Source organism: Pinus tabuliformis, chromosome X (genome assembly GCF_031772625.1).
Source record: "Pinus tabuliformis cultivar Carrire ecotype Pingquan chromosome X, CPIR1, whole genome shotgun sequence".
NCBI classification, from domain to species: domain Eukaryota; kingdom Viridiplantae; phylum Streptophyta; class Pinopsida; order Pinales; family Pinaceae; genus Pinus; species Pinus tabuliformis.
In genome coordinates this window covers 3,887,207-3,904,108 of record NC_142308.1, presented here as the reverse complement: position 1 = coordinate 3,904,108, position 16,902 = coordinate 3,887,207, and the positions used below count along the sequence as shown (strand labels likewise).

The window sequence follows — 16,902 nt, the reverse complement described above, 5'->3', positions numbered from 1 at the left end:
TCTTGGAAACCTCATTGAAAGCTCAAGTGATAGTTATAGAAGTCATCTGGAAAAAGGGTTATCATACAAAAGATAGCATCAACAGGATAAGGATATGCAAGATCCTCAAAGATTCTCTGATGGAATCTTCAATGTAAAGATTCACCGATCAAGAGGAAAAGTAAGTGTTTCTTCAAGAATTCCAATCTTGTGGAATTCATAGAATGATGGTATGATAACATGATAGTGAAGCAGATCAAGGGAATGAAATTCCTTCATTCAAAGGAAGCTGTTGCAAGAAGTATGGATGGCCCAAAGAAAAGATGAGGTATGTATGCTCAAATTTAATATTGTGGAAGTCATGTCATATGGTTACAGATAACATGGATCATTGCTCTTAAGAGGCATGATCAAAGAAGGAATCTCCTCCCTCAAAAGGATGCTAGAATGCATGAGTCACATATTTATTAGATGAAATCAACATAATATGTCCTCATATGGAAGTATGAGGTGTTTTGATTACAACTAAGGAACTTTAAAGCTCTTAGGAATGAAATATGTGAAGAAAGGAAGGAAGAGATCATGAAGCTATGCAACTATGGTAAAGGAAGTCAACATCTGAAGGAACAAGGAGATTTGACTATGAAATCCCTCAGAAAGATATGAAGACTCTGGTGGGAGTCTGGAAAAAGATGAAGACCCTTGACAATACATATTTTTAAGGAGATGTGTCAACATGTATGTAGGGTGTTGATGCCTACAAGAAGATGTCATGATAAAGGGCCATTACAAGGTAATTATGAATTAAGTATTCATTATTTATGAACTAGTATCTGGATGGGCTTATGTAGGACTACTGAAGGGAAGAACTATGAATGTCTTCCATGAAGGAACATGTAGAAGGATGCAAGAACCTTTTGGAAAAGAAAGCCTGATAAAGGTAGTAGAACACGAAGCAATGTCAGATGAAGATTAATGGATCACTTTCTGATGAAATGAATGATGACATGATTGATGAATGAAGGTGATGGATGGTATGTGCCCTATGAAGAAGTCCCAAAAGATGAAGACTCCACAACAAAGAAGAAATTCATGACATCGAAGAAAGGAGTTCTTCAAAGCAGGTGGTTGTCCCATCATTTTCATCTAAGGAGCTGCTAAAGGTCCCTATTTTGAGAGGGAGCCTAGAAAGTTTCTTGCTTGGAAGAAACTTGGAAATTCTTAAGCCAAGAGGGAGCTTAGGTACATTCCTTGTGTAGTGTTGATTTCTGGTAGCATCGAATGTGCTCTAATTCTCAAAATTTGCAGGGAGGCTAGGACACATGTATTCTAGAATACCAGAAATCGTTTTGGGAAATTCCACTCGCAGACAGTTTTATTAAAATAATTAATTATTTTTAATAGATACCTAAGTCTAAACTTAGGAAATTAAAATAATTAAAGGGTATTAATAAAATTGGGTATGAATCTTCTAGAAAAAGACGAAGATCGAGTCAATATGATATGATCCATTGATTAAAATTTAATTTGGGTCGTTGATTACACAACGAGAAGATTATAAGGACTTCGATGGGCATTTGGAAGACACATCGAGTGAGAGATCAGAGATCGATTTTCTCAAGAGAGCAGCATAGCAGTTGCCAGAGAGGTCATTGAGGAGATTTATTGTAGTGAGGGGCAGTGATAGTTTTCCGGTTGGAGAGTTTCCTGATCCGGGGATACATTGCGGAGAGAGATCCAGAAGAGGCAGTGCAGAGCCATGCCGGGCAGCGTAGAGCGACGCTGAGGTAGTGCAGAGCTTGAGAGGAAATTCAAAATTTGCTGGAGAGTCGATTTCTAGAGCTAGAAGCTGGGGTGTGAGACCAGAAGGGCAGAGAGTCGAAGTTCTAGAGGAAAATTGACTAGCAAGAAGGGTGACATAGAGCCTAGTAGTTGTGACTTTGAACTGCGTAGGCTGACGTAGAGGCAGTGTGGGGCTTGCCATTTAGAGCCTGGATCAGTATTGAATCTCCAGTTATAGTGTGGGGTATTTCTCACTAATTTCTCTGCAAGTCAGATTCTTTGTATCGGATAGCCAGTAAGGCATCCAAATATTCTATTCAGAAACTACTACATAATAATACAAACCCTTTGCTGCTACAACAGTTTTTCCGCATTGGGTTTTTCCGGGGACATTTGTCCAAAAACAATGGTGTAAGTTGTGTATGTGGTTATTTCTTCTTGCTCAGTTCTTGTTTTCGCATATAATTTAATTAGTGAAGGCTGCAGTCATATATACTTAGATATTTACAGTGTAACATAGTAAATAACTTGCATAAACTAACAAGTAGGAGAAGTAATATCAGTTTGTTGCAATAGGGATTTGGGTCTCCAAATTCTTACATGGTATCAGAGTGTAAGTGAAGTAAGAGAGTTGACCGGAAGAGTCCACGGTTGAAGAGGAGGGAGATCAAAGTGCTGTGTAGGCAGCAGATCGAATCCCCAGAGGGATTGCATAGTCCAGGCCAAGAGGGCAAGATTCTCGAGGAAAATCTCTCTCTGAGTGAGTTGACAGAGAGGTAAGATTTCTAGTTCGTGATTTGTCAGTGGCAAGGGGAGCAGCGCAGCAGCCGATTCAATGCTGAGCAGTGTTCAAGTGGGACGTAGTTTCCTGCAGTAGTCGCTGGGGCAGAAAAATGTCAGAAGAAGGAAGAAGACACTTTTTGAGGGAATTCTTTTCTCAGTGAATTCCGAGCCAAGGAATTCTATTTCTCAGTTGCTGAGCAACAGTAGTAAGGAGAAAATCTACTAACTCTAGCAGGGAGTGTGTAGGCCAACATAGTAGCTACGTAGAGGAGAGAGGGAGTAGTTGGACTTTTGTTGGTAGAAATGGCAGCTAATGGGCTGAGAGATCAAGATCGATTGGACAGAGCATCCAACTATGTGATCTGGAAAGCTAGGATCTCTTGCCTTCTAGATGAGCATGATCTCAAAGCCTATGTTGATAGTGTGGTAGTTGAACCTATCAATGTAGATCCGTTCAAGAAGTACAAGGCTGAGATGGCGAAGGATAAGCGGTTGATCCTCGATGGAGTGAGGGATCACGTTGTATGTCACATTGCTGGCAAAGAGACGACCAATGGGATGTGGGATGCCTTGGTTATGTTGTATCAAGGATCTTCCGAGCAGCAGAAGATGTACTTGGAGGAGAAAATGAGACCCGCAAGGATGCATAAGGGGGAATGCATTGATCTGTTCCTATCGAAGCTTCAGGAAGTTCGAGATTAGTTGGCAGTTGTAGGATTATCATCTCAGCCTACAAAGATGGTGAGGTTGGCCCTGAATTCAGTCTCAGTAGAATGGCAAGTATTTGTCCAGAGTATCCTAGGTAGAGAGAAATTGCCGAATTGGGAAGGGATGTGGGCCGTTCTTCAACAGGAAGAGATGAGGCGAAACTTAGTCAAGTTCAAACTTGATGGCAACAACAAGAGTGGGATGATGCCCAAGGAGGAGGAGAATGCAGCCCTTGCATCAAAGGGGTAGCAGGAGCAGTGGAGGAAGAAGAAGGACATTTCTAAGATCAAATGTTTCTGGTGTGGTGAATTTGGTCACTACGTTACGCAGTGTCCTCTCAAGAAGGACAAGGATGAGAAACATGATCTGTAGGCTGCAATTGCAAGGATCGAGGAGGAGGAGTTTGCCATGATTGCCCAGATACCTCTAGGGTTACGTGGGGTGATCTAGTACTGTAGCTCTAAAGAACTGCAGATGGGCAGGCTCCATTGAGGAGTCCACCTCTTGGATCAATACCTTGCTACGAGAACCCATATCAGAAGTAGTAGAATGAACCAGTGTCAGTTGGTGCGGAGGAATGTTGGAGTGATAGTTGCAGTGGCTAGGAGCGCCAGAGACTGAGCAATGCAGAGCAGAGTTGGTAGCAGTGAAGTTGGCACAGTGCAGAGTCCGCAACAACGCATAGACTTTAGAGGGTCAACAAAGAGACTAGCAACAGTCAGAACTCCATTAATAGATGCATCACATTGAACACCTTTGGTTCAATATTTTGGATGTTTTTCTATTGCAACGACAACAAAGTTGCAGTGCAGATGCATTTGGCAGCAGCATGCAGAGTCAACAACATCACAGATGCAGCATTTGCGCAGTAGTTGGTGGGCAATGATGTCAGACATCAGTAGCGTAGAGGGAGATGTTATAGAGTTAGGGTGATGCTTCAGCAGGATGCATTATTAGAGCACATTCTTCACTAAGATGGAGCATTGATTTTTGGTAGCATTGGATGTGCTCTAAGCTTCAAAATTTGCAGGGAGGCTAGGACACATGAATTCCATAATACCCAGAAATCATTTTGGGAAATTCCACCCAGAGACAGTTTTATTAAAATAATTAATTATTTTTAATGGATGCCTAAGTCTAAACTTAGGAAATTAAAATAATTAAAGGGTATTAATAAAACTGGGTGTGAATCTTCTAGAAAAAGACAAAGATTGAGTCAATATGATTTGAGCCATTGATTATAATTTAATCTAGGCCGTTGATTACTCAACGAGAAGATTATAAGAAGGACTTTGATGGGCATTTGGAAGACACATCGAGTGAGAGATCAGAGATCGATTTTCTCAAGAGAGCAGCGCAATAGTTGTCGGAGAGGTCATCGAGGAGATTTCTTGCAATGAGGGGCAGGGATAGTTTTCTGGTTGGAGAGTTTCCTGATCCGAGGATACATTGTAGAGGAGGCAGAGAGAGATCCAAAAGAGGCAGTGCAGAGCCTGAGAGGAGATTCAAAATTTGTTGGAGAGTCGAGTTCTAGAGCCAGAAGCCAGGGTGTGAGACCGAAAGGGCAGAGAGTCGAAGTTCCAAAGGCAAATTGACCAGCAAGAAGGGTGACGCAGAGCCTAGTAGCTGTGACGCTGAAATGCGTAGGCTGACACAGAGGCAGTGTGGGGCTTGCCATTAGGAGCCTGGATCAGTATTGAATATTTAGTGATAGTGTGAGGTATTTCTCACTAATTTCTCTGCTAGTCAGATTCTCTGTATCGAATAGACAATAAGGCATCCAAAGATTGTATTCAAAAACTACTGCATAATAATACAAACCCTCAGCTGCTGCATCGGTTTTCCCACATTGGGTTTTTCTGGGGACATTTGTCCAAAAACAACGGTGTCACTTGTGTGTGTGGTTATTTTTTCTTGCTCAGTTCTTGTTTCTGCATATAATTTAATTAGTGAAGGCTGTAGTTGTATTTACTTCAATATTTACAGTGTAAAACAATAAATAAATTGCATAAACTAACAAGTAGGAGAAGTGATATCAATTTGCTGCAATAGGGATTTGTGTTGGAAATAATACTGAGAGGGGGGGTGAATCAGTATTATCTAGCAATTTAACAAATCTTCTTTATTTGATCTTTGAATTATTCTTGCATATCAGTACCATAAAATAATGAGCATGAACAAAGAAAACAGATAGTCACACCAAAGAACACAAGATGTAAGGTGGAAACCCAATGTGGGTGAAAACCACCTGCTGCAATATGTCTCTATCTTCTTTCAAATTAGAAACTCCTTTTACAATGATTTTGTACTGGTGCAGTCATTTACCAGTACGCAGGCTGCAACCTGCAGAGAGCTACAACTCTCTACTTCTTTTCATAAAGCATCAAATGATCATCAAGTACATAACAGTTACTGTCTACTACAGTTATCAGATCAGCAATAACAGAATTAACCCAGAACACCTTATCAACAGAGAAATACAATCAACAGAACAGAGACGCAGTTTTCCCTTCTGTGGCCTGCGTATAGACGCAGTTCACCTTCTGCTTTCCTGCGACCACCCGCAGAGATCCTTCTGCTGCACTGCGTGCCCACGCATTGTTCCTTCAACTGCTCTGCGTCCTTTTGCTGCAGGGACGCACCCAAAAACACTATCGCGCCGCGTCCAGTTGCTCAAAAGACGCACCCAGAGATACTATCGCGCCGCGTCTTTTTACCTCAGGGACGCACCTGAACTTGGTCTGTCCTGCGTCCCCGCGCAGATCTCCCGTTACTGAACTGCGTCCCGGACGCACCTGAGCCACGTCTGCCCTGCGTCCCCACGCAGGTCTCTCTCTGCTGCGCTGCGTCCCGGCGCACTTTCCTTTCACTGTACCTGCGTACCTTCGGGTATGAATGATTTCAAGACTTTAAGAGAAACCCAAACACACAGATCTACAGATCTGATCATGCGCCAAAGAGATCTTAGTCCTTCAGTAGATTCGCCTTCTCTAGATTTAGACTAGATCTCACCCAATAAGATATTCAACCAAAGACATACCCAAACCAAATGATCTCCTTTGCTTTATATAGGCAAGCTCCTCCTCAAATCAAGGAACAATACCACGAGTCGACACCTTAAAAACACAATACCGTCGGCTAGATACCAGGAGTAAATCACAAGAAACCCCCACGTGTGCTTTTCTCTGCCTTAAAAAGTGTGCACTGGGTGGACGCACCTTCTGAACGGCTGGACTGCGTCCCTGGACGCGGCTTCTGCATGGTGTACCTGCGGGTACGCACTTTCTGTAAGGTATTCCTGCGTCCTCCTTATTTCCTTCAATATTTGGTAGCTGATCATCAACTTCTGCTGCTGACTTGAAGTACAGTGACCTGTCACCTGAATGGGTTGCCATCAAGGACAACACTTTAGCCATAATGCCAACAATCTCCCCCTTTGGACTTGATGGCAACCTCACAACCTTCAGCTTCATTTTCCCCCTCTGACATCAAGGGCAAAGGGGTATGCTCCCCCTAAGGACATGCTCCCCCTGAATATGAACCAGATCTGCAACAAAGAACCATAATCCACCATGAAAGAGATAGAGACATATTGCAGCTATCTCCAAGACCTCCTTCTGACCATCCTCCATAATGCCAACAATGCATTATATGCTCCCCCTGAACCTGTACCATCAATCGGAAAAGATTCAACAAGATGATGCATCAACAACCCCCAGCTTTTGCTTGAGGTATTCAAAAGTGTCCCTGGGCAATGGTTTGGTGAGAATATCAGCAACTTGTTCCTTAGAAGGAACATACTCCAACTTGACCTTCTGTTCAAGCACTTGTTCCCGGAGAAAATGATACTTGATTGGTATGTGCTTGGTTTTTGAATGCATAACCGGATTCTTTGAGATGCTGATTGCACTTGTGTTATCACATAAGATGGGGATAGGTGGTGTACAAGTGATTTGAAAATCCTGCAAAGTCTGCATCATCCAAAGAAGTTGGGTGCAACAAGATGCAGCAGCAACATATTCCGCTTCAGCTGTAGACAAGGCAATCGAACTCTGTTTCTTGCTGAACCAAGATACCAGTCTGGAACCCTTAAAGAACGCACCACCACTTGTGCTTTTCCTGTCATCCACGCTTCCAGCCCAATCTGCATCATGAAGAGTAAGATCTGTATCTCTAGGATACCATAAGCCATAATTTTGAGTCCCTTGAAGATATTTGAAAATTCTCTTCACTGCCTGAAGATGAGTCTCCTTTGGATTTGCCTGAAATCTTCCAACTATTCCAACTGCATGCATGATGTCTGGTCGGGTACCTGTCAAATATAGTAAACTTCCAATCATAGATCTGTAGGTTGGTTGATGTACTGCTGCAGATTCATCATTTGCACTGAGACTACATCCTGTGACCATGGGTGTACATACTGGTTTTGCATCTTCCATGCCATATTTCTTCAAAATCTGTTTGAGATACTTGGTTTGAGATAAAAAGATTCCTCCTTCTTTTTGTTGGATTTGCAAACCAAGGAAATATGTCAGTTCTCCTAGCAAGGACATTTCAAATTCTTTCTGCATGACCGAGGCAAAGCTTTGACTCATAGCTTCTTCATTGCTGCCAAAAATAATGTCATCTACATACACAACAAGTATTAGCAATTTGTCATTTTCAACTTTTATATATAGATTGCTATCTGCTGAACCTTTTGAAAAACCTTGTTGATGAAGATATTTGTCCAACCGGTAGTACCAAGCCCTTGGAGCTTGTTTGAGACCATAGAGAGCCTTTTTCAATCTGCATACAAGATTTGGATCATTTCCAAGAATGAACCCATCTGGCTGTTCAATGTACACTTCTTCTTCCAAGTCTCCATTCAGAAAGGCTGATTTCACGTCCATTTGAAATACTTTGAAGTTTTGAAAACTTGAGAGAGCAAGGAACATTCGGATGGCCTCAAGTCTTGCAACAGGAGCAAAAGTTTCTTCAAAGTCTATTCCTTCTTGCTGTGCGTACCCTTTACAAACAAGTCTGGCTTTGTTTCTAATTACTTCTCCATTTTCATTCAATTTGTTTTTGAAGACCCATTTTGTCCCGATAACATTCTTATCTTTTGGTCTAGGAACCAGCTCCCAAGTGTTGTTCTTTTCGATCTGCTCAAGTTCTTCATTCATTGCTTTCACCCAACATTCATCTTTGCATGCTTCCTTCACATTTTGTGGTTCAGTCGAGGAGAGTAATGCCAAATAGCTTGAGGCTTCTGCAACTGTTCTTCTAGTTTGTACACCTGCTTCTTTCTGTCCCATAATCTGAGATTCTGGATGGTTTTTCTGAACATATCTGGATGGAGTCTTTTCTTCTATTCTTGTTTGCTCCTCTGGTTCTTCTTGAGGTTCTTCTTCTTCATCATTCTGTCTTTGAGGGTAGCCTTCATCTTCTTCGATATCTTCCCGATGTACTTGCCTAGGAATGTATCCCTTCTCATCAACCACCACATCAATGCTGTCAACAATTCTGCCAAGTCTTTTATTGTAGCACTTGTATGCTTTGCTATGTGGAGAGTAACCAAGAAGAATGCCTTCATCTGCTCTAGGTTCAAGTTTGCCAAGTTGCTCATCAGTATTCTTGATATAGCATTTGCTCCCAAAGATTTTGAAGTGCTTTACCGAAGGAGTCCTGCCACTCCAAAGCTCATGAGGAGTTTGAGTGCTGTTCACCCGGACATTTGTCTTGTTGAGAATAACAACCGCAGCATGTGCAGCTTCACCCCAGAAAGTTGCAGGAGTTCCTGATTCATCAAGCATAGCACGAGCCATTTGTTGGATTGTTCTGTTCATTCTTTCAACAACTCCATTTTGCTGAGGAGTTCTAGCTGTAGAGAATTCTCTCCTTATCCCATGTTCATCACAGAAATCGAAAAATTCATTTGAAGTAAATTCCCCACCTCTGTCGGATCTGAGGCACTTAATTTTGTGACCTGATTCATTTTCAACCAAGGCTTTGAAGGATTTGAATTTTTCGAATGCTTCATCTTTGTGCTTCATAAGTCCCAACCAGACAAACCTGGAGAAATCGTCAATAAATAATATCAAGTATTCCTCTCCTCTAGGTGTTCTTTTCCTGAATGGACCACATGTATCTGTATGTACTAGCTCAAGAGGCATGCTAGCTGATCCTTCTTTCTCTGGAAAGTTAGTTCTGGTTTGTTTTCCAAACTGACATGATCTGCATATGGTGTTGTCAGGAATTTTGATATCTGGAAGATCGCGAACTGCCTGATATTTGCATGCTTTCCTTATTTGTGAGAAGCTTAGATGTCCCAACCTTCGATGCCATAACCAGTGCTCTTCATCCTTGCTCAGATAGCATTGTTGTTGTCCTTCTTCAAATATGTACAGATTATTTGGAGTTCTTTTGCCTTTGAGTACTGTTTTACCTGTATCAACATCACGAACAAGACATCCATTTGATTTGAATATAACCTCGGTTCTTTGATCACACATCTGGCTGACACTTAGTAGATTATGCTTCAATCCATCAACATACAAAACATTTTCAGCCTTGACATTTTCTTTTAAAGGAGCAATACCTTTTCCTTTTATAGTTGCAGGAGTATCATTTCCAAAAGAGACTTTCTTTCCCTTTTCTAAAGTAGAATAAGACTCAAGTTTTTCTTTATCACCTGTCATATGCTTCGAACATCCACTGTCAATATACCATAGATTTTCCTGTCCCTCTGCATAGAATGCTATCCCACATCTTTCTGTTTGAGGTTCCTTTATTCTCCATGTTTTGGTGCTTGAGGCTTGTTCCTTTTTCCGCTCTTGTTCCTTTCTCTCCTGAAACCTGCTCCTGCATTCAGAGTCTTCATGACCAAAATTATTGCAAATGGAACATTCAACTTCATTCTCAAGAGCCGAAAAGTTGTTATAGGTCCTTTTTGTAATCCCTGTCATGCTTCTTTGTTTTTGAGCTTCCCTAGTCATGATTGTTTTATATGCAACACATTGAGCTGCTTTGTGACCAAAATTATGGCAAGAAAAGCATTGTCCATTGAAGAAGCTTCTGCGGTTATTGAATCTACCTGCCAACTGATTGTAATTTCTATTTTCATCTATTCTTGAACCAAACTGAGAAGATTTTACCTGTGGCTGGTTGTAGCTTTTGTTCACCCTTAAGATGGATTGCCCTTGATAGTTTCTGTTTGTATTTCGTCCCTGCTTCACCTGATTATCTTCATTGTTCTTCTGCTCATTTCTTCTTGCCGCATCAAGATAACTTTTTGAGGTGGATGCTTGAGAGGTTTCTCCATTATAACCCAAACCTGTCTTGTTTAGAGGAGACCGCTGCACATTGATAATCTCATCCAAAGTTTCAGATCCTTTGACAAACTTAAGATTAATAGCTTTTGTTTTCTCAATTTCTTTTCTGAGACCAACAATTTGACCTTCTAGTTTTTCAAGATGTTTTTCCTTTTCATCAATCTGAAATTGTAGAGTATCAATGATCACATTCTTTTCTTCTATACATCTCTTGAGTCTAGTAATTTCATCATAGAGGTTATTCACATCTACAACATCCTCATAATCATCATCTTCAAATGCCATTAACAACTTATATTTATTACCTTGTTCATCTTCATCGCTGTTTGATAAACCATCACTGTCTTCATGGGTGTAGTAGCTTTTCTTATTTGTACTTTGTTTCTTGTTCCATCTAGCAGGTTCCTTACCTTTATCCTTATAGGGACATTTTGCAGCATAATGACCTACTCTTCCACAAGCAAAGCATTTGAAAGGTAGCTTACCTCTGAACCTTCCAGAACCCCTTTGAAGATTTCTGACAAAATTTGATTCTTCTTCCTCTTCTTCTGGAACATGTCTTGCTTCATAGTAATCTTCTTTGCCTGATGCCTTGAAAGCAGCTTCCCTTCTGTCTGATGGACCTCCCTTTCTCATTTCATAAGCAGTTAGAATTCCATGTAGCTGAGACATAGTGAGAATTCAGAGATTTTCCTTTTCTTCTATTGCAGATACTTTAGATTCAAACTTGGGGGATAATGATCTTAGAATCTTTTCAACTACTATAGCCTCTTTTATTTCTTCACCCAAATTTTTCATACAATTAACAATCTCATCTACCCGAAGAAAATAATTAGCCACACTTTCATCATTATACATCTTGAGAGTCTCATACTGAATCCTGAGAGTTTGAAGTTTAGCTCGCTTTACCTGTTCATCTCCTTCATAGCTCGTGACCATTTTGTCCCATATCTCTTTTGCTGATTTGAAGTGCATTACCTTCATGAATTCCGTTTGGGATATACTTCCTAATAGAGTACTGACTGCTTTTGCATTTGTTTCATACTTCTTTTTCTCAGCTGGATCTGTAGGAGTAGCTGAAGGAAAAGCATAGCCTGTTTCTACAATGTCCCAAACTTCTGTACCAAGAGATTGAAGATATGCAGTAACTCTTACCTTCCAATAATTAAAGTTTGTCCCATCAAAAACCGGTGGCCTGATTGATGCTTCTCTCTCGTAGTTGCTCATGATGAACGATCTACCTTCAAGCGATCAAGCTTCTCTGAAGGACCTGCTCTGATACCAATTGTTGGAAATAATACTGAGAGGGGGGGTGAATCAGTATTATCTAGCAATTTAACAAATCTTCTTTATTTGATCTTTGAATTATTCTTGCATATCAGTACCATAAAATAATGAGCATGAACAAAGAAAACAGATAGTCACACCAAAGAACACAAGATGTAAGGTGGAAACCCAATGTGGGTGAAAACCACCTGCTGCAATATGTCTCTATCTTCTTTCAAATTAGAAACTCCTTTTACAATGATTTTGTACTGGTGCAGTCATTTACCAGTACGCAGGCTGCAACCTGCAGAGAGCTACAACTCTCTACTTCTTTTCATAAAGCATCAAATGATCATCAAGTACATAACAGTTACTGTCTACTACAGTTATCAGATCAGCAATAACAGAATTAACCCAGAACACCTTATCAACAGAGAAATACAATCAACAGAACAGAGACGCAGTTTTCCCTTCCGTGGCCTGCGTATAGACGCAGTTCACCTTCTGCTTTCCTGCGACCACCCGCAGAGATCCTTCGCTGCACTGCGTGCCCACGCACTGTTCCTTCAACTGCTCTGCGTCCTTTTGCTGCAGGGACGCACCCAAAAACACTATCGCGCCGCGTCCAGTTGCTCAAAAGACGCACCCAGAGATACTATCGCGCCGCGTCTTTTTACCTCAGGGACGCACCTGAACTTGGTCTGTCCTGCGTCCCCACGCAGATCTCCCGTTACTGAACTGCGTCCCGGACGCACCTGAGCCACGTCTGCCCTGCGTCCCCACGCAGGTCTCTCTCTGCTGCGCTGCGCCCCGGCGCACTTTCCTTTCACTGTACCTGCGTACCTTCGGGTATGAATGATTTCAAGACTTTAAGAGAAACCCAAACACACAGATCTACAGATCTGATCATGCGCCAAAGAGATCTTAGTCCTTCAGTAGATTCGCCTTCTCTAGATTTAGACTAGATCTCACCCAATAAGATATTCAACCAAAGACATACCCAAACCAAATGATCTCCTTTGCTTTATATAGGCAAGCTCCTCCTCAAATCAAGGAACAATACCACGAGCCGACACCTTAAAAACACAATACCGTCGGCTAGATACCAGGAGTAAATCACAAGAAACCCCCACGTGTGCTTTTCTCTGCCTTAAAAAGTGTGCACTGGGTGGACGCACCTTCTGAACGGCTGGACTGCGTCCCTGGACGCGGCTTCTGCATGGTGTACCTGCGGGTACGCACTTTCTGTAAGGTATTCCTGCGTCCTCCTTATTTCCTTCAATATTTGGTAGCTGATCATCAACTTCTGCTGCTGACTTGAAGTACAGTGACTTGTCACCTGAATGGGTTGCCATCAAGGACAACACTTTAGCCATAATGCCAACAATTTGGGTCTCCAAATTCTCACATGTAGGAATGAGTAAATTCCTTTAACGGAATAGATATGTCCTCCCTAATTGAGAGGGAGAGATAGACACATCATTCTGGTCTTCACTTGGGAAGACAAAATGAGAGGATTAGGTAATTATTTGGCATCTGATACCTTTTGAGGATGAGATAAGGCATCCAATAGAAGAGTAGTCATGGAGGACCGATATTCTTTGAGGGTTGGGGAGTCCAAGATAAGAATAGTCCTCATGGAATATACCCCGAGTACTCGGGTAGGGTATGTTTCAAGCGAGACAATGATGAGAGTGTCTATAAATCATTGGTCTCACCAATATTGAGCGTAGATCTTGTGGAGAGATAGAGTTGTTAGTCAAGGCCTTGCTATGTAACAATGCTAGTTGATCTGATGCTAGACAAATGGATTACCAATCCGATTCTTTTTATGAGAAATTCTTCAGATTGAGAATGACCAAGTACCATACCTCCCTGGTTAAGAGGGAGTGTTGAAAAGTGTAACTAGGTTTGTTCTTCATAATGACGTGTAATTGTGATTTTATGTAAAGATATGTAAAGAAGAAAAATGAAATATTGTAATGTTTGCAACATGGATTTCATGAGCACGAGATTTTATTTTTGAGTCAAGGCTTCCATTGAGAGCCTTTAGGAATTTTGTCATCTAGTCATTGCCATGTAAAGAAGTCATGTTACACATTGTAAAGAGTCACACTTGTTTATGTAAAACTAGCCTTCTCCAAGTCGGCCTACAACGAATGATAAAACTAGAAGATGATGTCGGCTCTCCTCCTTATGATCTTGTCGGCCTAAAGGACATGAGGTAGCGTGTATATATAGCCACACTCGACCTCACTTAGAGGCAAGCAATTCGGTGAAAGAGAAGAAGCATAAGTGCGAAGAAGAGCTAGAGAAAGAAGCGAAGATCAAGAAAAAGGATAGCGAAGTAAGGGATACTCTGGGAGATTTGTTTTGGGCATATATACTCTCCCACGTGCGAAGAAAGGAGGTCCAAAGGCACAAAGAGAAGGTCAAAGAAATCACTGCTACATTGAGGTGACCTTGTTTGGGTATTGATCTCGCAAAAAGTTGAGGAGAAATAGGTCTCTCTCTTGAAGAGACTAATCAAGAAGCATAGACTATTCTAGGGTTTCCGAAATAGGGTTAACCTAAGAGACCGAGATTCTCTAGGGAAGCCGAGAAGGGCAGTGTGAGAAAGTAGAGACCAAGATTCTCTAGAAGAAGCCAAGGTTAAAGAGTAGAGACCGAGATTCTCTAGGAGAATTCAAGGTGAAAGAGTAGAGACTGAGATTCTCTAGAAGAAGTCGAGGTGAAAGAGTAGACCGAGATTCTCTAGAAAACGCCGAGGAGAGAAGTTCGAGATCTAGAAGAAGTCTAGAAAGGGAAGAGGTAGAGCATCAAGGCTAGTGACAAGGGTCTTGGAAGGACACTAGAGTCAAGGGTCTTTGTCATGGTCTTGGTATTCATCAATTGAAGATCTATAAGAAGAATTTTTTGATTGGGTTTTCCTCTCAAAGTGTGAGAGGTTTTGGCCCTGGCTGACAAACCTACATACGGTCTCTTGTCCTCTATTGTTTATTTGGTAATTGTCTTGATGAAAATAACACATTGATAATATAACGAAGAGAAGATCATAATACAAGTAAAAACATATCACGAGCAATTATCAAGAAGATAAATCTCTTAATTATTAATGCCTTAGATTTCTCAACAAACCTAACCATTGGTGGAGAAATTGAGAAGAATATATTTATTCATAATAATATTTTGCCGATAACAAAATAAGACTGTTCAAAGTAAATGGTTTGGTATATGTTTTCACTTGGTTTTAGGTTAAAATATATCTCAATTATTATTTAAGATTAGAACTGTCATTCGCCCACACTCAGACTTGTGATTCGTTCATGTTATTGTTTCTCCCGTCTTTGCTTAAGAATGAACTTTTTCTTTTATTTGTGTTGAAGAATTTGATTATTACGTGCTACTGATTTTAATTATATATTTATTTATTGAGCTAAAATCTACCCCACCATTTTTTAGGTGTGTCATCTGTCATCTGGAATATGAAGGAGGGGACATAATACAGACCCTTCCATGCAAGCATCAATACCATTCAGATTGCATCAAAATTTGGCTTCAAATAAATAAGGTGACTTGAACGCTTTTATTATGTTAAATATGCCTGCTTGCATGCACTACTTGTTTTAATAAAAAACTATGGGAGCTATTTTTAGTGTTTGAAATTTTCATATATTCTGCGTAATTTATCTCTCAAAATCTTGTTTCTGATGCAGATATGCCCAGTTTGTAGCGTGGAGGTCTCCGATAGAACAAATCATTGACATGGATAGCTACATAATTAAGCTAGTACTTTCATGATATAAGCTTGGGTATATTTGTGGAGCAACTTGTAATTTTATTGGTAAAAGCGTACATTTTTATTAGGATGTTAAGACAGGCCCTTCTGCGCTGATTATCAATTATATGTTCATGTAATTCAGAGGTGGAATGGATGATTTATCATTATAAAGCAAATAAGCATAGAAAACAAGACGCCAATTATTAGAAGCGGGACAATTTTTCATTCGAAAATTATTCGATTCCTTTTAGACATGCCTTATAATTATTCATTGCATAGTTTCTATCACGCCAACTAATCTTCATGGTGGTATAAGAGAGATTGGACCATCCTTTTTCCTTCGTCATTTCTTGACTTGGTTATGGTTTTTTGAATAAAAAAAATGCTAACAACAGTGATTAAAATAGTGCAAATCATGACAGGAAAAAAAATTTCCTTGCTGATCATTAAATTTAATTGTACAAATTCCAATGAAGTGTCTGTTTTAAGCTACTATGAACTCTATAAAATCCGTTGGAAATAAATTTGCATCTAATTGATCTTGAAATGTTATTGAAGCTTTTGTTTCCTGTTTCCACAATATGTATAGTTGGCAAGTACTTTATAAAAATTTCATTCGTTATAATTTTTTTTTTCCTATTTTGTTGCCATTTAACAGGTGGTGTCAGGTATACAGGGTGACAATTGAGACCTCCAGGATAATGAATTTAATCACGTTCCTATCACTTCTTTTAACCATTGTGGTTAGAACACCCAAAAAAAAATTGCAAATAGTTTAGATATTGGGATAATTTTCCATTTGAAGCTCCTTTGATTTCTTTTATATATGCTCCATAATTGTCTAAACCTATAGTTTCTATCAACGAACTAATCTTCATGGTGCTATGAGAAAGAAATTACTTGTTTTTTTCTTTATTATTTCCTGTTCTAGGTTATTGTTTTCTGAAGAACAAATTGCAAACACCGGTGAATTCTTTTGTAGATAAACAAGAGTTAGGGATAAAACCACTTTGCAAATAGGCATAATGATTCAAAACAATCTAACCTTAGGCATGGTGATAAAGGTTTAAGAATGTCATGGTTTGAGCTCGTGGTATGGGCATCTAGGTAAACGTTGTTCCTCACTGCGTAGAAACACTAAATAAGCTGACCTCAACGTACATGATGGTATGGCCTCATATTGCAAGCTCAAAGGTATAATGAGTTCTGCTCGTGTAGCACAAAATCTCCAAGTTATTACGTGAGGACGCTTCCATGGTATCAATGACATATGATCAATTCCTCACTATC

At 40.3% G+C, this 16,902-nt stretch overlaps 1 protein-coding gene across 4 annotated transcripts in view; it reads left to right on the top strand.

Annotated features, from left to right (window-relative positions):
* Window positions 1–15,906, top strand: part of LOC149137991 (E3 ubiquitin ligase BIG BROTHER-related-like) — a 235,567-nt gene extending 219,661 nt beyond the window's left edge. For all 4 annotated transcript variants that reach the window (XM_089453095.1, XM_089453093.1, XM_089453094.1 and 1 more), the window contains 2 exons: window positions 15,294–15,402; window positions 15,548–15,906. In XM_089453095.1, the coding sequence (XP_089309221.1) occupies window positions 15,294–15,402; window positions 15,548–15,595 (157 nt within the window). In that variant the 3' untranslated portion in view covers window positions 15,596–15,906. The remainder of the gene's footprint in view (window positions 1–15,293; window positions 15,403–15,547) is intronic.
* The last annotated feature ends 996 nt before the right edge of the window (window positions 15,907–16,902 follow it).